The sequence below is a fragment of the Spea bombifrons genome, chromosome 1, assembly GCF_027358695.1.
Source record: "Spea bombifrons isolate aSpeBom1 chromosome 1, aSpeBom1.2.pri, whole genome shotgun sequence".
Taxonomy (NCBI): domain Eukaryota; kingdom Metazoa; phylum Chordata; class Amphibia; order Anura; family Pelobatidae; genus Spea; species Spea bombifrons.
Window position 1 is genome coordinate 117,697,740 of NC_071087.1, and position 19,705 is coordinate 117,717,444.

General features: G+C 42.7%; 3 protein-coding genes across 3 annotated transcripts; 2 read left to right on the top strand and 1 right to left on the bottom strand.

Annotated features, from left to right (window-relative positions):
• The first annotated feature begins 3,001 nt into the window (after positions 1–3,001).
• On the top strand, positions 3,002–4,156 carry DYNLL1 (dynein light chain LC8-type 1). The gene is made up of 3 exons (XM_053470030.1): positions 3,002–3,135; positions 3,525–3,662; positions 3,768–4,156. The coding sequence occupies exons 2-3, from the start codon at positions 3,531–3,533 to the stop codon at positions 3,903–3,905; spliced, it is 270 nt and encodes an 89-aa protein (XP_053326005.1). The 5' UTR covers positions 3,002–3,135; positions 3,525–3,530; the 3' UTR covers positions 3,906–4,156.
• COQ5 (coenzyme Q5, methyltransferase) lies at positions 4,023–11,494 on the bottom strand. Its single transcript, XM_053470017.1, has 7 exons — positions 11,287–11,494; positions 10,812–10,961; positions 10,465–10,689; positions 10,256–10,362; positions 9,280–9,368; positions 4,708–4,819; positions 4,023–4,617 (listed from the first exon to the last, which is right to left on the bottom strand). The coding sequence occupies exons 1-7, from the start codon at positions 11,450–11,452 to the stop codon at positions 4,516–4,518; spliced, it is 951 nt and encodes a 316-aa protein (XP_053325992.1). The 5' UTR covers positions 11,453–11,494; the 3' UTR covers positions 4,023–4,515.
• A 114-nt stretch (positions 11,495–11,608) lies between these two features.
• On the top strand, positions 11,609–19,705 carry RNF10 (ring finger protein 10). The gene is made up of 17 exons (XM_053470006.1): positions 11,609–12,121; positions 13,726–13,907; positions 14,131–14,333; positions 14,476–14,566; positions 14,656–14,840; positions 15,951–16,087; positions 16,230–16,390; positions 16,485–16,601; positions 16,677–16,887; positions 17,076–17,209; positions 17,290–17,407; positions 17,551–17,652; positions 17,747–17,896; positions 18,627–18,712; positions 18,854–18,917; positions 18,999–19,154; positions 19,229–19,705. The coding sequence occupies exons 1-17, from the start codon at positions 12,004–12,006 to the stop codon at positions 19,300–19,302; spliced, it is 2,289 nt and encodes a 762-aa protein (XP_053325981.1). The 5' UTR covers positions 11,609–12,003; the 3' UTR covers positions 19,303–19,705.

The following is a 19,705-nucleotide window of genomic DNA, read 5'->3' on the forward strand; positions in this document are numbered from 1 at the left end:
GGCTGGGATTTAGCTTAATTCAATGGCCATAAGAGAAGGAACACATATGGAGGTAACGGGTCTTACCAGTGTGCTGTGAATGGTTGAGGCCTAATTAATGAAGTTGAACAGAAAGGTTAAAAAAAATGTGCATCTGAACAAGATATGCAGGAGAGCGATAAGAGGATGGTGAAGATGGAGTGATGTGTCCTGTTGAAGAAACAGAAGCACAAGAAAAACCATATGGTATAGCGTATACTGTAGATGACAGGATGGGTGCAGTAGTTTAAAGAAAACAGAGAGGTCGTGTTAGGTAGTAGCCAAATGAGACATCTGCTAAGAGACTAGCATCACAAAGGCCCCCAACCCCATGTTTATATATGCAAAGCTAATTTGTCTCCAGCTTATCTAACTATTGGTTGTACAACTTTTCATAGTCATCTGTCAGAGGGACACTAGCAATGCTGGTGTAGATACCTCTGGAGCCTCAGGTTCTAGAAGTCTTTGAATGGATAATTAGCCCAGTGAACGGTGGGACCAGTGGTGGCCGGCAATACTAGTGAGGCAGCACTGCTTGGTAGGGTAAGTGGAGTCAAGCGCCTGAAGAGTAAGTGAGAGTGAGTGTGTGTGGCACAGTAGCCACATGTCTAGAGGCCCTGCCCCTCATGGTTGTAATCTGGCATGGACCACCATTGTATGGCCCTGGTTTGCTTGATAAACTGAAGAGAAAATGAACTATGATCCTTTTCGTAAGAGAATTAAGAACAAAACAGGGGCTTCAGAAGTGCAACGAAAGCAACTCAATCTTATTATTTACCTACAAACAGTTAGACGTGCCAGATGGATGCCATTCAGGACAGCACCGAGAGGGGAATGATCTACATGCAACAATAAACACATACATTTACTATTACACAGAGAATAAACATGTGCGAATGTTAGTATGTCTGTGGACATGCGTCTGCTACAATGAGTGGCTTATCTTAGAAGAATTTCAGCCATGTTGCTGTTGCTTCCATCGTATAAATCTGCATAACTGAATTTCTCAGTTTCAATTTTGATTTATTCAGTTGCTTCATAATAGAGAATAATTTGCAAAGCGTAACAGTCATCTCACAACAGTAGTCTTTTCTTACATGAATTTCATGATGAAAGACTTCTGTGAGTCACTGAAGGCTCTGCTTGGATGTGCCGCCCCCGTTTGCTCCCTCAAAGGAGTAGCAAACAGGGGAGATTCTGTCAAACCCACCGGCTGCCTCATGTTATCTATGACTATAAATATATATTTGGGTTTGATGGCGCTGAGATGATGTCTTCTTAAATTTTTAAACATTTCTACTTTTTTTAAGAAAATAAGTACAAAACTGGCGGCCTGGCTCTGCTTTTCCAGTGTTAGTGCCTGTCTACCTTCAACAGCAGGTTGGCATTACATGCATGGGGCTTTCGGCTAAGATCAAGTGAGTACCTGTGAGACAGGGAAAGCTTGGTCCTCTGGCCTTGAGGCCAATTTAGCTTGAAGCCTCGTGGTTGCTATGGCGCCCCCAGTCCATGGTGCGAGTCCGGCGCAGGGCACCATGTTTTTGTGTGTGGGTTACACACAGCACGACCCCTCCAAGCACTTTTTTATTTTCGTTTCACTAGCCCCGGCCTTTTAGGCTGGTGTGCAATGCACAGAACTTTTATCACACCAGGAGCTTCTTATGAAGCACTATTTATTATGTTTGCACAGTTTTTTGGGGTTTTTTTTGTTAGCACTGTGCATGTATCTACAGTAAAACAGTTTTGAGTCACAGAAATCCACATCATGGTGGAACTCGGCCCCCCCAAACATCCAGGTTTTTATGGTGAAGGGGGGGCTAGGTAGCCGTCATGGGTGGTACTTAAATATTTGGTGGTGTTCTAAGCAAAAATGTATTTGTGGGGTGAGGTGAGGGTTGGGAATTGAATCCTGGAACTTTGGGTGTGAAGTATGTGTTAATGAGTCCAAGGTGTGGTATGCGGTTTGGGATAAAGGCGCACACCCAAATCTCTTTAGCTCCCAATGACAATGTCAGTCGCATGACGAAGCTATTTCTCACATGCAGCATGCAAACTAAGTGGCTAATTGTAGGAATTACTCTTCACGCCATAAAAATTATTTTTCTTTCTTTTTAATCTATGCCTACCACATCCTCCCTTTAACTTGAGCCCGTAACTCAGGATTAAAGGCATTATTGTAAGTAATGTACTGCCCAACCTTATCGTTTATTCTGTTTAACATGGCAAAATGAGTTAATTATAACAAAAATAAAGGAAAGCATGTCTTAGAAGGCAGAACTAGGCAGAAGGTTAAGATAAATGAGGTATGGTATCTTAATATGCTTGGGCCACATCGTTGGAAACAGATCATGTGACTTTTACTCCCTGTGCGGCCATGGCTGGTCTATGTACCACCTGTCACCTTCAGTTCCTTAGGGTTCTTTGATTAACAGAACCATATACAATACAGCTTTGCCTGTTTTGTATCAAACACGCAGTCTAAATGGATCATAGATAGCTATGTGTGCAAGTTACAGCGCAGTGCTCCAAAACATTAGCACTTTTAGTCTATCACGTTATGTTCTTTTCCTATTGTCCACCGTGAAGTTCTACTCTGAAAATGATGACAACAAGATGTGTACAAAAAGGTCTCATGTCTCCTTTCATTTAATAAAAATAAAAAAGGTCCGTCATAGAGGAGAAACGTTGATACATTTAACTGGAAACATTAGAATTATCTGAGAATACAAATCATTAGCTAGTAAAGAAGCAACACTGTAGTCATGGAATCACCTGCAGAGCCTAGCAACACTGCGCATGCGCGTGTCAACTAAAGCGAGTGTCCGTTACCTTGGAGACGTCGCCAGAGGCATTAAAGCAGATGGTTTCCAAGGTGACGGACGCCTAAATCGAGGTGTATTGTGGGATGAAACAAAGTGCGGAGAAAAGATCCTAAAGGAGCCAAACTGTATGACCAATTGCATGGTTGGTGGGTGGAAAGACAGCCAATCAGAAACAGCGTGGGGAAGCAGGGCGTTCAGTAAGAAGAGGCTTTCTGCGCGCCACACAGCAGTGTGCGATAGAACGTGGAGACCGAAGGAGTTGTGCTTCGAAGAGAACTAAAACGTGATCAAACATGTGAGTAAAAGCAACGGCTTCGGGAATGTGATGATGTACGGGGGTGGCGTGGGTGAGAGAGATAAGGTGACTTGAAGGTACTCTAGAATGATTTGTTCCCCGAGTAGCGGAAATAAGGAAGAAGCCGGGAACTGAAGGCTGTACCGGGCAGTTCAGTACGTTTTCTATTAAGGGTTAGTGGGTCTCCATTCGGCTTCTTCTAGTGTAGTCTGCAGCGGTCAGTGCAAGCTTCTGGGGTACGGTGACCCGGACCGTAGTGTTGATGGCCTCCTAAACGCCAGATGTGTGTCCAGCGTGTTTCCCTGTATTGTTAATGAAACTGTAACCGCACAGCGATCTTCTTGCGATGTCTTGGCTTGAGAGCTCACACCCCGATTCATATCTTCCAGTTCGCCATGTCTGAGAGAAAAGCAGTCATCAAAAATGCTGACATGTCCGAGGAGATGCAGCAGGATTCGGTGGAGTGTGCCACTCAGGCCTTGGAGAAATTCAACATCGAAAAGGACATCGCTGCCTACATCAAAAAGGTAAGAGATACGGAAACACTGGAAGCCGGTCATATCATCAAGTGAATGGTGTGGCTTTTTTTTTTCCCCCTGTGTATTTTAAAATTTTTTTTCTTTCTTTTTCAGGAATTCGACAAGAAGTACAACCCTACATGGCATTGCATTGTAGGCAGGAACTTTGGCAGCTATGTGACGCATGAGACCAAACACTTCATCTACTTCTACCTGGGCCAGGTAGCCATCCTTCTTTTCAAATCTGGATAGAGCGGAGTGATGGAAATCTATGAACTGTACAGCCATTAAAAAAAAGAGACTTGACTAAAACTTCAATAAGGGAACAAATCCTCCCTACCGTACCGGCTTCCTTATTTGTGTTACTGGGACTGGAACCCTATTGTGCTGACTTGTTTTCATAAAAGTTACAAAGCAGTTTTCCAAAAACTTACAAAAAAAAATGTATTTATTTTCTATGTTTTTTTTTCCTAAATATTAAATGTTTCTTTTTAATAACGGCATCCTTCTTTTTGTCTGTTTTTTAAAGTGGTGTATTATTCCCGAGGATACTTAAGTAGCTGAAAGCAGGTGCTTATCTGTTAGCCATACATACTTAAGGTTTTTTTTTTATTATTATTATTTTCCCTTCGTTGATTTATATTTTCAGAGGAGAGAAGAGTTAACAGAATAATCTGCTCTGTGCTTTAACTTGACAATTAATATTGTATTGCTAAAGGAAATGAGCTTCTGCTGTGGCACATGTATATAAATATATATATATTTTTTTTATTAGGAAAAGGCATTGGCAAATTAAATACCAGTTTTAAACTTTGCAAGTGATAAGATTTGTTAAATTACAAATAAATTTCAGTAGGCTGTATCATAATTTAAAGCCGGAGTGAACGGCTACAACCCCTGAGGTTAGGTTGTGATAGTTGACCTTGAAAAAGCCAGCATCTTCGATCATGCTTTTAAATTCCTCCTAGAAGAAGGGGAAATCTGATTTTAGTACGACGATAGAACAGCATGGCAGAACATTCTAGTCGATGCGTGCGTTGCTACTAAAGCTTACCTGAGGAGGGAATCGCCTGATGCTTTCTACAAGATACTGATAGGATTTCCAGTCACCGGCGATGACTTCCCCAAGTACTGGGATCACTTGGAAGCTGTATAGATCGTACACCCTGAGGAGGATGAATATGATTAGAAGTATCAAAGTTTTTAGTATAATTAACAGCTTCCTGGAAAAAATAATACTGAGGAATCTGTCAACCATGTTTCTACTAATGAAAGTGTTAAAAACTTGATACTGTTGCACCCTTTCAAGCTATTACATGTAGCACCCCCTCCTGTTCTACTATACACCTGTATGTCCCTTTTTCTCTTCTATAATGAAGTGTTTTAGCTGGATAGTGGCATCATCGTTCTTTGTTGATCAGGTTGTTACTATTAACAATTAAGAGGAGACAAGGTACTAGATAGACATTGTACAGCGCTGTGGAACATGAGGGTGCCATAGAAATCAGCGAATAATACGTGTCTAAAGTATAGCCACAAGTCTTTCGCATTCACTGTTCATGATTAGCTGGTTAAGTCCCATCCTCGATCCCAAACAGCATGAATGGAACTTGTGAATGATATCACAGGCTGCACAAGTGAATCATGTGGCCCTCCACGATGGCAGACGCAACATCTGAGGACAAGCATGATCTGTCTTAATAGGCACCTCGCGCCAGGTTCACTAAGTGCATACTGTTTATAACCAAGCACTGCATGCAAGCTTAAGAGAGTGAATGTGCGTGAAGCCTACAGAACACAACTGAGGCCACGCTGACGCAATACAAAATGACCTGAGAACCACGGTGCTAGATGGATACAAATAAAGGGAAACAAGGTGTCTCTCTTATTCATGACGCCAGCTCACCATAGCTATGCTCCTGTGCAACGTTTATGTGCCCGTTATTCCTCGAGTTGTCTGAACCCCTTCCTAAGTATGGATCTGGATTTAAATGTTTTTACAGCATATAAACATACTGATAAATTTTGAAACCATTAAGAATATTTTTTTTTCCTTGTGAAGACCAAGGTGCAAATGCTTCGATATTAAAGTGAAAAGGAGTGGGGGATGAAACGATCATAAAAAAAATAGAGCAACCTTTAGGAAACTCATAAAACACAATGTCATTCAGACTCAACCTTCTGGCTAGTATTATCATTTTTTCTGCCACCTATAAGCCTGAAGATTAGGGCAGATGGTGCTTCTGCGCTCTTACTGGAGATACATCCAGCAATGTGACTGATGCGCTTCACAACCATATCACACCCGTTGAGTACACCCAAGTTGGACCCCCCTGGGGGCTTGGAAGCATCTCGCACCTAATGCTGCCTTGGCCTTGTTAGGACAAGGGATCAAGGTCCATGAAAAGTGAGTATCTTCTACAGGGAAGCCCCGTGTAATTTATACGGTAGATAAAGGCGCTGTTCCACTTTTTTCTTACTTAAAATGTCAGCTCGATTCCTACATTATCATTAACATTTCACTCTTTCATTAGAAAGTTTAATCCATAAGCACCATAGACACACTCAGTTTTTTAGAAAGAACATAACTTTTGTGTTACAACAAGCATTCCCTGACAATAAGCCAGTGTTATATTCAGCAGGGTAAGTGGAACAGCACCTTCTGCTATATATTATACATGCCCAGTTCAACCTTTTCTGCAGGGCCACAATCACTAGGGTTGCTCCTTCATAATTTGTGAGGTCAATGAGTTGAGATGGTCACCTACCCTGCAAACTTCTAGTTCAGTGAATATCCCTCTTTCATGAATTCTCAGATGTTATCTCCTACTTGTTCCAGAGTCTGGCATCTCCCATCCAAAAACTAGAACCTGATTATCCTGCCTCTGTCACTAAGTGTGATCCAATATGATCCATTGCTACGTGTCTGGACTGGCCATCAATGCGGCCATGAAACCTACAGGCTCAACCTTCAACATGCGTCAAAAATGATTATCATATTAACAAGGCTGTGCAGCCCTGAGCTGTATCGCCCCGAGCTTCAGGGCTATAAAGACAACAGTCTGCAGGTTGAAAGGAATTCTAGCGTGGGGAGGTGAACCAACAAGCTCACCGGAGAGGATATGGGAGAGTCAGGAATTCCTGTATATATACCGGCAAGGCCCAGTTGCATAATGCTTTCCGATGCTCCTAACAAAATGGTTAGTATAACACTCAGATACCCATAATGTTAATGCATAACAGAAAAAAGTCAAGCAGGTCATATATCCATAAAAAAAAATAAAAAAATCAATGGGCGGCAGCATAGATCAGGGGCGTCCAACCTGCCGCCCTTCTGCTGCTGCAGGACTACATCTCCCATAATGTTCTTTCAGCTAAGGGGCTGGCTGAGGAGTATGGGAGATGTAGTCCTGCAGCAGCCGGAGGGCCGCAGGTTGGACACCCCTGGCATAGATACAGATCTACAGTTTGATATGTAAAATGCCTTTTCACCTACACATTGACAGAATTTTTGATAAGAACCATTAGGGCAGGGGCGTCCAACATGCGGCCCGCGGGCCAAATGCGGCCCGCGGGACCTCGAGGTGCGGCCCGTGTGAGATCGGCAGCCAGGATCAAAAGAGCCCTGCTGCTTACTTGTGGGAGAGTCTATTCTCTGCTCCAGTCCTGCTTCCTCTGTGGGGAGAACGAGGGAGGCCGTGCCCCCTGCTGAAGTCAGTGATCGGCATTGAGAGAGCTGTAGTGCAGGTAAGGGGGTTGGGGAGTGTGTTTGAATGAGTATGCCTGATTGAGGGAATGAATCTGTGAATGAATGAATTTATGTGTGTGTGATAGCATGGATGTGTAAGTGCTGGAACCTAGGCATGATGGGACTGTGATTGCTGTTAACAATCCCACTCCTATCATACCAAGTCAGCCAGTACATGCTGAAACCTGGCTAGCTGCCCCCTTGTGTATTGATGCTGCCAGCAGTATGGGGTCTGCACTTACAGCCACCCTGTACCAGCATTTACTGGCTGACTTGGGATGATAGGAGTGTGATTGCTAACAGCAATCTGCTAACAGCAATCACAGTCCCATCATGCCTAGGTTCCAGCATTTACTTGTTGGCTGGATATAAAAAGAGTGTGTTTGCTGTTAGCAATCACACTCCTATCATGCCAAGTCAGCCAGTACATGCTGAAACCTGGCTAGCTGTCCCCCTTGTGTATTGATGCTGCCAGCAGTATGGGGTCTGCACTTACAGCCACCCTGTACCAGCATGTACTGGCTGACTTGGCATGATAGGAGTGTGATTGTTAACAGCTAACAGCAATCTGCTAACAGCAATCACAGTCCCATCATGCCTAGGTTCCACCATTTACTGGTTGCCTTGGTATAAAAAGAGTGTGTTTGCTGTTAGCAATCACACTCCTATCACGCCAAGTCATATTGTTGATTTTTTTTTGTCCAATTGTGGTGTGTTACTTTTAATAAAAGTGTGGTTGCACACTAAAATTGGACAAAAAATACCGGTACAATGCCCAGCCAACCAGTACATGCTGGAATCTGGGTATGCCTGAGATTGCTGTTAACAATCATAATATGTAATTTTTTGTACAATTTTGGTGTGTAACTTACTTTTATTAAAAGTATGTTGGGGGGTCATTTTCAGTTTTGGCTAAGTGACCCCTGAATTTTCGGTTTTGGTCCAGAATTTTCATTTTAGTGCATCTCTAAAATAAATAGAACTATTTTATTTTTACTTATACAGAATCCTGCATTTGTAGTCACAAAACTTTCTAGGCCCAGAAATCAGTGAGAGGAAAAGTAAAGGTTTTGTGTCATTTAATTTATTTTAATCTGCATATTTTATTAAAGGCCATATTTTCTCACAGTGAAAAATGAGTGCGGCCCGCGCACGTACACAATTCTGATGAAGTGGCCCGCTGCAGAAAAAACTTGGACGCCCCTGCATTAGGGCATCTAGTCTGGAAAGTTCCTGATGTAAAGATTTAGACCATAACCAGTCCTTGGTCTTCTCTGAGATTAAGGATCGCTTTGGGCATCTCCAGCCACGGGGGGGGGGGGGATATAAAACGCTTTCATATAGCGAATAAGAGAGTCTTTAGAAATTGTAGAAAAGAGGGACATCATGGAGGATACAGGGACATAGTGATGTGGGACCCAACAGGGCAATCTACCCGTAATAAAGCAGTAAAGCTGCCCATGTGCTGCAACCACGTCGGGCCGAACATCCTAAGAAGAATTTGGATGCCTGGTGCTAAAACTGGGCCTGCGGCCTATTAGGAGGAGATGCAGCTCCAGATCTACAACGCACTACCCCTGTGTGGTCCCATTTTGCCATCTGAAGAAGACAAATCAGTGGCAGAAAAGTTGCCCCACTGAAATCATTGGGAGCGACCCCTTGGGAACCTCAATGAGTACAGCAGGGAGGCAAAACACATCTTCCATAAACCTAGAAGCTGAGAAGCATGCAGCTACAAAATCCCTGACACATTTCCAAGGAGGTCAAAATGGGACAGTCAGCTGTCATATTCTGTTAAGTGAATGCCTTGGCCAAAGTGTCCCTTTAAGCAGCAAAGCGTTTAGACTTCAGTGAATCCTTACAGAAATAGTTCATTACCTAGCTAGAAGAGGGTTGTCCACGTGACTGAATTCCAGGCATAAGAACCTTCCTCCTGGTTTAAGCACACGGTATGCTTCTTCTAATGCCTTGAGTAGGAAAGAAAGTGTTAAAATACTTATGTATATATAGTCAAGCTTATTGTCTTTGCCATCAGCCAAGTGATTATAGAGCTGTTTTCTATTCATATTAGCTCATAACTTCAGGTTGGACATCTACAAGTATTTCTTATGTTCCACTATGAGTTGACAGGTCACTAGAAGTAACATGTATTACATAAACATTTTATGGGCTTACTGTATAGGATGCCTTGCGCCCGAGATAGAAAGAAAATTGAGTACTAAACCCTAAATCGTTAAAGAAAAATAAGCAACGAGGATTCTCCAGATGCAATAAATAAGGCAATTAAGGTGCCGGTCTCTGGACAGCAGTGATTTCACTCGGAGAGGAGCCAAATATACTAAAAGAAAAACACAGCCCTAAATGACCACATATTTAATTATTAAATAAAAACTAAAAATATAAAAATACAAAGTAAAAAAAGACAAATACACTTAAAAAACAGACCTCTGTCCAAATGGCTATAAATAAAGGACATCTCGCATGTTTCATTTCTATCAGGTGTGGATTTTATGTATTTTTTTTCTTCTGATATTTATTGTATTTTTATATATTATACCTTATATCACATATTATACTGAAGTGTTTTTTCGTTTTCTTTTTTTTACAATATATGGAGCACTTGAATATATGTATATTGGTGCCTATGCACATCCGTATATCTTCATATTATCAATATATTGTATTTATTTCTAGTATATAATTTTTTTTTTAATCTTGATTGATTTATTATATGTGTATTAAAATTTCTTTTTTAATAAATATACTGTGGCATTGAGTAGCTTTAGTACTGTCTTTTTTCTTTTAGTATATGCAATTAAATGTTTTTTTCTAAAATCATATTTGCAACATTCACCTGGTCTATGTGGGTCACATTACGAATTCCAAAGGCAATAGTATACACGTCAAACGTATCATCGGCAAAAGGCAACTCTTCGGCATTGCCAGCTACCCAAGAGAGGCCTGAGCAAAAAGAAAAAAAGAAGAAAGAAATGTTAAAACGGCAAAATATATTTAGTAACTAAGGTGGCATCGGAGGTATCAAGCGGTGGCGATGCAACTCACCTTCTGAATAACCCAGTTTTAGTAATTTCTGCCTCCCGACCTTTAGCATCTCTTTATTGATATCACATATCACAGCCTGAGATGCCCCTAAGGACCCCATCTCCTGTTCTTGGTAGGTCTTGGAGATCTCCGACCACGACAGAGTCTGCTGGGCTTTCAGCTTTTGCCTAATCATCTTCTCCTTCTGAGCACGGATGTAATTCACAAAGCGGAAGGCAATATCACCTGTACAGAAACGCAGAATATTATTAGGATCCCCTCTATACCTCAAGATTAAACTTGGCCATATCCGACCCCGCATTAACACTGAGTTACATAGATCCTGTATATTATTATTGAATTGTTACCTGTTCCACCTGCCACATCTAGAAGTTTAGTTCCTGGTATTGGGTTCATGTGACGTACCAGCCAGTCTTTCCACAGCCGATGTATTCCCAGGCTCATGGAGTCATTCATGACGTCATATTTCTCTGCAACATTCTCAAACACCCTGTACACTAAAGAGGGGAAGTCATTGAAACTCAGTGTAATTCGATCTGAATTGAAATTCAATGTCTTTACGTGTTTTGTCTCTGTGTTGATCAGACTGTATTATGTAGGATGTGGAGAAAGTGAGGGATCTGCTGTAGGTTTGCGTCTATTTTAGTCTGTAGTCTGTAGTTTAGCACCGTGTTTTGGTTGTAGTGACAGCTGCGCTTTAAGGCAGACTACAGTACTGACCGAGAGCGATACCGATTGGCGTTATAAATGGCGCGCCGCCAACATCAAGGCTGGTAAAATGTCATCTGTCAACTTGTTCCACAAGCCCATAGCACACCTCACCTTTCTCTCCCTTCTCCTCCTCGGACACAGTCTGAAACCCAAAATGGGTCTCCTTTCCGGAGGAATTTGTGTGGTTTGATCGCCTGGCTTCATGGTTAACAGCCTTCCATAGCCCAGTAGTGCTCGCGAAGCGGCAGCGGGTAAGAGCTCGCACGGGCGCCGCCATCTTGGAGCTGACCCCAGTCACCTATCCCAAACAGACTGTATGTCACTGCAACGTTTTCACTCAGGCTTTTCGGGTACTATGGTGGACAAAACTACAACTCCCAGAGGCCGCCGCGGGATAGCCCCGCCTCCAATATATAAGCTCGTCATCCGGGGCTTTGGCACCGTCAGGCGAGCGGTCGCCATTACAGACGCAACGTAGTGTACCTGCTCCGCTTCTGGGGCGGAAAATACCCTCTTTCGCTATCCGCTTGGGGCCCCAAACAGGGCTCAAGAAGCCGGGCTGTGACCTGCCCTGGGGCCTGCTGCTCCCGGATCCCTGCAGATCCCCGGCGGGCCTGCTGCTCGGTGCTTTCCCTGTGCTGCTCCTCCGCGGCCCTGCTTTTACTTGTCTTTTTTTCCGCTTCTCTTTCGAATTAATTCTTGTTTTGTTTATTAACACGGAAAATGTCGCCATGAGTCCTGATCTCCAGTTCACGCCGCTCCTGAACGCCATGCTATTGGCTTCCAGCCGCCTCTTGTGCTGTGCTGCTCCCATTCTCCCCCCGGCCTATGCCGCTGAGCTCCCCCTGCTCTGCAGCAGACATGGAGCAAGGATCCACCAACAGCAACAAAGCCCAGAACCGCTCAGGCTCGACTGGACCTGCCGGGGAGTCTAAGCCTAAGGCCGGTGAGGTCCCAATCTGTGTGTGTTACCCGTGTGATATGGCGAGCAGACATAACGCCCGTATAAAAGCTATGAAGCTCTGCCATGGGACTTTGAAAAGTTGCGTGACGTCTGTCGCTGGGGAGGGGACTTCTGAGGCTTCCCGTTAATTTGTGCCTCTTGCTGTACCCAGTGTTTAACGTTTCAAGGCCCATTATCCTCACATGTAGCAATCTGCCACCAAGTGTCTTACGGGAGATTTGACCCGGAAGGCTTGTGTAGTAATCTATGTTTATAACTGTGGCTATTGACATACTCGTCCAAGATAAAATGGAGCCCTTGTTTTGAAGTTGAAAACTTTATGTGGCTGGCATAGGCTAAGCTGTACACAGTTACATAAGTGTTAGGCACCTCAGAATAGATGTAACATTAGATCTAATTTTGGGGTCTCTTCACTAAACCCCATTGAGCTTTTTGCTGCGGAAAGATGTTAGCTGGCCATGTGCAATGTGTGGCTGAATTGGTGGGATTTCCTTACTTTTTATTATGCAGGGCCAGCTTCATAGTGTATGGTGAAACTAGAAGTTGAAATTAAATTCGTGAATAAAGCACTATATCTTTTTTCTGTTGGTTGTCACATCAGCTTAAGACTGCTATAAGTCAGGGAGCGTGTTACCTGCAGACGCGGTGTTAGTGTGCATGTTGGGGTCCGCCATGTAATCAGCTTTTGCGTCCCGGTGTGACCGCAGACTTGTTTATTGGGTTTAGCCGACTGCTGCTCCACCTAGCCCTGCGTGCACAGATTAGCCTCTGTGGCAACCTTATCTGTTATAAAAAAAAAATGTGTTTTTAGAAGCTTATCGTATTTGTTGTGAAATACATAAATGCTATGACCGGACATATGCCAGAGCAGTATATTTACCCCATAATCCCTCATCCAAATACATACTCCATTTGTTTTATTTGTTTGGTACTAGAGTTGTGAAAAGCTGTCTGCCCCTGTCTTTTTTTTTTTTTGTTTTGTTTTTTTTTTTTGTTTTTTTTTTATATTTGACTAAAACCTAATGTTAAGTAAAAGGGAAGCAGAGTGATACAACACATAACTTTGCCTATTTATTGAAAGCGAATGACACCCAATGCCAGTGTTTGGGATGGGGATATAATTCTATTTAGTTTTTGCCAGACATGATGTAGCCCAATATTGACTCCAGTTTTTGAAAGGGCTGACGTCCATTTTGCTCTAGTTCACCCAGTGTCTTCCTTAACGCTTAGCTGGGACGAGCGAGGCTGACAGATCCCTGCATCTTTTAGCGAAAGTTGTCTTCCTTTACACCTTGTTCTTCCAGAGGTCTTAGCAGGGGAAGATTCCCTACAGTCCCACTTGTCGTCATGTTTGGCTCCAGAGTCTTATCCTTAAAGGGTTAAATAGCCATTTCTGATGAACATGGCATGCTATGGCTTTAGGACATTGTGTGTTGAGTACTTTGTTGGACAGGGCTAGCCTAGACAAGGTTTTGAATAGGTTGTCCTAAACCCGGGACAGTATTGGATTATTATTGGAGTACATTGTCCTGTGTGCTTGTTTTGTGGCTAAGAATTGTTCTTCACGTAAGGCTTCCTTGTTACAGATGGGAAAAACGCCAGCAGCTCCAAGCAGCGCTATAGCCGCAAACGTGAAAATTCATACCCAAAAAATGAAACCTTTGCCGGTCACTCTCGCCGCGCCTGCCCACAGAAAAGCAAAACTTTTAACAAGGTTCCCCCTCAGAGAGGAGGCACCAAACAGTATACATATGGAAGGAGGGAAGAGGTAAGCAAAAAAAAGTTTGCTTTCATAAAAAGCCGGGAGGGAAGGCACTTAGTGTTTACATATGAAAGCATGCGGAGCAAGGTTGCTGGAAGGAGGACCTAGCTATAAACGTCTCATTAAGACTGCCATGTTTAAGCCTCAGGGTCAGGTTAATGTATTTAGGGCACATTGATCTTTTTTGTTTTCTCCAGATTTTGCAGTGACCTATTTGATATTCCTTTAGGTAGCAGAGACTCAGAGGGCAGAGTTCAGCCCTGCCCAGTACTCTGGACCTAAAAAGATCAACTTGAACCATCTGCTAAACTTTACTTTTGAGCCGCGAGGCCTGGGCCAGCCTGGGGCACATCGTGATGGGCATGGAAACTGGGGAAGGAGGAATAAATGGGGACACAAACCATTCAACAAGGAACTTTTTCTGCAAGCCAAGTGAGTTAATATTCTGTAAAATTTTACCCAACATTGTTGATTGCTTTTCATAGTATTCTAATGTTTGTTTTTTAGTATGCTGGGTTTGTGAAGAGGTGACGACTCGCCTTTACAGCCCTCTTAATGTTGCTTTGTTTTCTAGCTGCCAGTTTGTGGTTTCTGAAGACCATGATTACAGCGTCCACTTCACTGATCCTGACACTTTGGTCAGCTGGGACCTTGTGGAGCAAGTGGTCAGTAAACAAACTTCCAAGTATTTCTAGGAGATCAAACATTGCTCTTCCATTCCGTTGGGTTACAATTTTCTTTTTCTTCCGCGTAGCGTATCTGTAGCCATGAGGTACCCTCGTGTCCGATCTGCCTGTACCCTCCCATTGCAGCAAAGATCACTCGATGTGGACATATCTTCTGTTGGGCTTGCATCTTGCACTACTTATCATTAAGTGAGAACGAATGGAGCAGATGTCCAATTTGCTACAGCTCCATCCTTAAAAAGGACCTTAAAAGGTGAGATCATCATAAACCCTTTATTCATTTACTGCATGTATGTAACATTGAGCAGGATTTTGGTCAGTGATACTTACTCATTCTGTCTCTTATGTCTTAAAATATCCTTTTGTATTTTACAAATTTCCTCCTTGTTCTTGGCAAAGTGCGGGTTTGATCCATTATTTTTCTTATGTCTTTAAGTAGTTTAGTCACTCAAGGGAGAGTTTGCTGAAGAGTTGTGGCTTCTGCTCACTCCACTATTCTTTATGAAAGGCAAACACCTGCCAGTTTCTCTCACAAGAATGCTGAGCTGGTCCTGCATAATTCAGTAGATGAAGAAATATCACTGATTGAGTTATACATTACACATGGCTAGCCATGCTCTCCCCTGATGTACAATGAAGTGAACGCATGGAAATCACAACTGTCCATTTATTAAATAGACCCCAGAGCATGCACTGACAAGCTTAGCATCAGTTTTATATATTATAGCAAATAAGAGCACCAGCTTTCTAAAACTGGTTTTAAAATCTTTAAATTGCCAATGTAACTACTGGCAAACAGGGTGTTTCATGTACTATGTTTCTACTTGTCTACTATTGATGTAGTATGTATCCTTGCTAAGTAAAAGTGGTGTGTGAGATTTGAAGTGGTAGTGGGCGACAGCAAATATATATACACACTGTAATATTCTAGAAACTTTCAGCCCCTTTCAGCTGTGCTTAAAGGTAGATACTCCAAGGGTACCCTCTCTGTCCAGGCTGTGTTGGTTGCAGAATGAAAGCCCTTGGAAGAATCATTGAGGCCATGCTCCACTGAGGGAAATATTTGCATTGTTTCCTGCAACTTTACCATGGCTTACACTATACACACTGGGTGAGACCACTGTTCTCTGTAGTGCAGGTGCTACCTGCCTCGACAGTGAGCTATGTAATGAAAGTAATTCTTACAACATTCAGTTGCAGTTCTATCGCAAAAGTGAATGTAGTCATCTCATTCATTCTCTCCAATGTTTTTGTTGCTGCTGATAACCTCATTTAATTTCCAGATTTTTCTTCTAAACTGTCAGTTTCTATCTTGATGATGAATTTTGTGTTGCCTTCATAAAATTTTCCTATTTGTTGATAGTGTTGTTGCTACCGAAACCCATCTTTATGCTGTCGGTGATACAATTACAATGCAGTTGATGAGGAGAGAGAAAGGAGTGTTAGTGGCTATGCCTAAATCCAAGTGGATGAAGCTCGACGAGCCTGTTCGCCTTGGAGGTGAGGAAATTATTTTTTTTTCTGTGTCCTTTAGAATAGGTTGATGAGTGTAAGGTACCGATTTTAAACATTTGATGTTCCTGGGTGTTTGGAAATAACAAGTTGAAGTGCTATCTGACTTGGGGTATCTATTTTTCTGTAGATGAGGAGCATTCTGAGTTCTCCAAGCTTCTGTTGGCCTCCCAGGAGCAGATACTAAAAGAAGTTATTGCCAAGGAGAAGGAGGCACTTCTGGAGCAGTACCAAATGGAGCAGGATACGCCAGAGGCATGTTTTATTGAGGCAGCCATTCAGGAGTTAAAGGTGTGTAGGATATTCCCACTAGTGCAAGAGAGGGTAGAGGAGCTGCCATTTATACTGCCTACAGTGAGCTTTCTACTTTCTGGTGCTTTAACAGGACAGGGAGGAACAATTCTGTGCTCCCGGCCAGTCAGTTGCAGCAGCTGTGGCTTCAATGAAAGATTTAAACTTGGATCCATTACCTGAGACAAGGATCCCAGGCTTTTCCCCCAAGGTTGGTGTAGATCAGTTTAGAATTCAATTAGGGTTCTTGCCATCATGCTGTCACTGACCGTTCTGATCACGGCAGGTTGTGCAGTATAGTTCTGCTTTTGATGAGGAAACAGTTGATGAAGAAATATGTAAAGATCCAGAACCTTTGGATGTCCTGGCACAAGACGCACAAGCTGCGGGTGGAAATGTTGAAACTGCCTTTGAACCTGCGACAGATGCACCTTGTGCTTCATACAGTCAGCAAACCGCTAATGCTGCAAATCCCCATTACTACTACTTCTACCAAGGTGTGTGATTAATTATGTTGTAAATTGCAACTGCATTCCATCTGCCCAATCCTTGGACTGTAAACTATTTGGAGCATTTCGAAATGTATGTTGGACTACTGTTTGTACCTACTTAGTTATACTATGAAGCACTATGTACCTCTTACCCCGAATAAAAATATAACTGTTAAACTTAACTTTTCTTTCAGCTGAAGATGGACAGCACATGTTTCTTCACCCTGTAAATGTTCGCTGCTTGGTACATCAATATGGTAGCCTTGAACAATGTCCAGAAAAAATTACAGCTTCCATAGTGGAGATTGATGGCTTTAGCATGACGGAGGTGAGTCCTGCAAGTGTTAAAGTATCTGTTTAATATATTATGCTGGTGTAGTAATAGCCAATTCATTTGCTCTGTGACAGGAGGTACGCAGACGCCACAGATATCTGTGTCATCTGCCTCTGACGTGCGAGTTTAGCATCTGTGAGATGGCACTGGCACCCCCAACTGTTTCTGTCGAAACCTTGACATTTTTCGCTGGTGAGTTATAATGAAAACTTGTAATAAAATAGAACTCTGTAAACGTGCTCAATTAATGCAGCTGCTGGTCAAATGCTTTATATTCTGTGTCTGTTTGCGTGCTGAGTCTGTTTTTGCTCATCTTGTTTGTGATCTCCATTTAGATGAAGTGGACAAACGAAAACGCATGCGTCAGAGGAAAGCACGAGATGAAAGGCGTAGGGAGAAAAGAATAGAGATTGAGGAGAACAAGAAGCAAGGGAAATGTAAGATGTGAAACATTCAATTATGTTTTGGCAGGTATACAATTCCTAGGATATCTAACATGGGTCTAATTCTTGTTTGTAAAACTATCTACAGACCCTGAGGTGCGCATCGCGTTGGAGAATCTTCAGCAGTTTCCTGCGGTCAGCTCAGCAGAGTTCACAGCACCAGGACAAATGTCATTGTATGAAACCCAAGGCTCCTTTTCCCCCTCCCCTTTGAGCAGCAGTCCAGCTTCTCAGTCTGGTAAGGGTTTTAATAAGTGCAGGTCCCGCTAGGTCTGAGTGAACATTCTATAATACCATGTCTTTTACATAAATATTTTACTTAATTTGCTGCTCAGTTCACTTTGTGACAGTGACCACAGAAAGATGCAATTCTCTGGTAAAGATGATCCCTGTGTAATAAGCCATAATCTCAATTTATTAGGGTGGCTGAAACAACATATAGGCCAAAAATGATGTTATTGGCAAAATGCCGAAATAATTTAAAAGGATGAAAATTGTCCGCAGGGGCCTTGCTGCTTCCCTCTGCGTTGCTCGCCCTGTGTGATCAACATCTCTTGTCCTGCCCAGGGGGAGCAGGAACCCTGCTGCTTCTCCTGGGCGGGACACTAAGTTGTTCAGCTAAGGGGGTGGGTGTATGAACGAATGTGTGATTGAATGAATGAACTGTCACCATATACGAGCATAAATGTTTGTGAATGAGTAAATGAATGTGTGATAGCATGGGTGTGTAAAGCGGGGGGGGGATGGCACAAGGAGGCTGTGCAGAATCCAATACTGCTGGCAGCATCAATACACAAGTGGGGCAGCTAGTGCATCATAAGAGTGTGATTGCTATATTAAATGATTGCTGGGTGGGTTATTTTCAGTTTCGGCCAAGTGAATCCTGAATTTTCATTTTGCATCCACTGCAATGGTAGTGTATCCCTACCATTTATTATAGTGCATTAATCGGCATTTCCCCTCTTTAGGCTCCGTTTACAGCAGGGGTGCAGAATCACCTTTTGACACTTTGCAAGTTCTGGAAGATGATTGTAAATGCCCTTCTTTTGCTCAGGTAAGTTCAATGGTTTCTCACTGGCGTCTGTTCCCATTTGAAACGGTTCAAAAAAAATATAGCCAGTTTTAGCATCTGTTACAAAGTTTGATCACTGTCTGTCAGTAGCCATGTATTTCCTAATTTCTATATAATTTGTAGATGCTGATAGTTGGTAAAGCAAAGACTGAGTCTTGGCCCAAGGCCCAAGCCCACACAAAGAAAGGTGAGTCCTCCCCCCGACACATGCTTGTTTATAGATGATGTACATACAGGCCACTGATCAGTTTCTATTCCACGTTTTCAGAAAATACACTTGCAACCCCAGCTCCACATGACAGTGATGGGGAAAGTGACAGCTCTGAGAGGGTCCCAGTACCCAGCTTCCAGAATTCCTTCAGTCAGGCCATGGAGGCTGCCTTTCTCAAGTTGGATGCAGCGCTGCCAACCCCTCCACCATCAGGTAAGGATGGATGTCAAAAGTATGATATCAGTGCCTTCTGACTGATTGCTAAGTATGAATGTTTTCTTTTTCAGCTGAAAAAGGAGGAAAGAGAAAGAAAAAGCAACAGAAGCTCCTGTTCAGCACCTCAATTGTTCATACTAAGTGAGCAATGCACCCTTTCCCTGTTTCTTCTCCCCAAGTTCAATTGTCTCTAATACTTTGCTTTGGATCACCATCTGCAGTATTTATGATTTTTTCTTTTTTCTTTGCTGTGGAGTGTGTGGAAATATCTCCATGACATAGCCAATCTTGAAGCCTGTTTTCTAGGGGCAGAACAGGATACTATAATATATAGGGTTTAGTGCAAATGATAGGATTTAATGGTGCACATGCCCTCAAACGAGCTACATTATGGTAACCAGGTCCTCCTCGGGGACCCAGCACATTCACCTTGTGGGTCCTGTAAACTAAGACTATAGGAAGCTTTCTAAGCTCTGCTTGTGGCTTTTCATGAGGGTTTTTTTTTTACTTTGTAAAATTATAGTTAAACAATAAAGTTGAAAAGAATA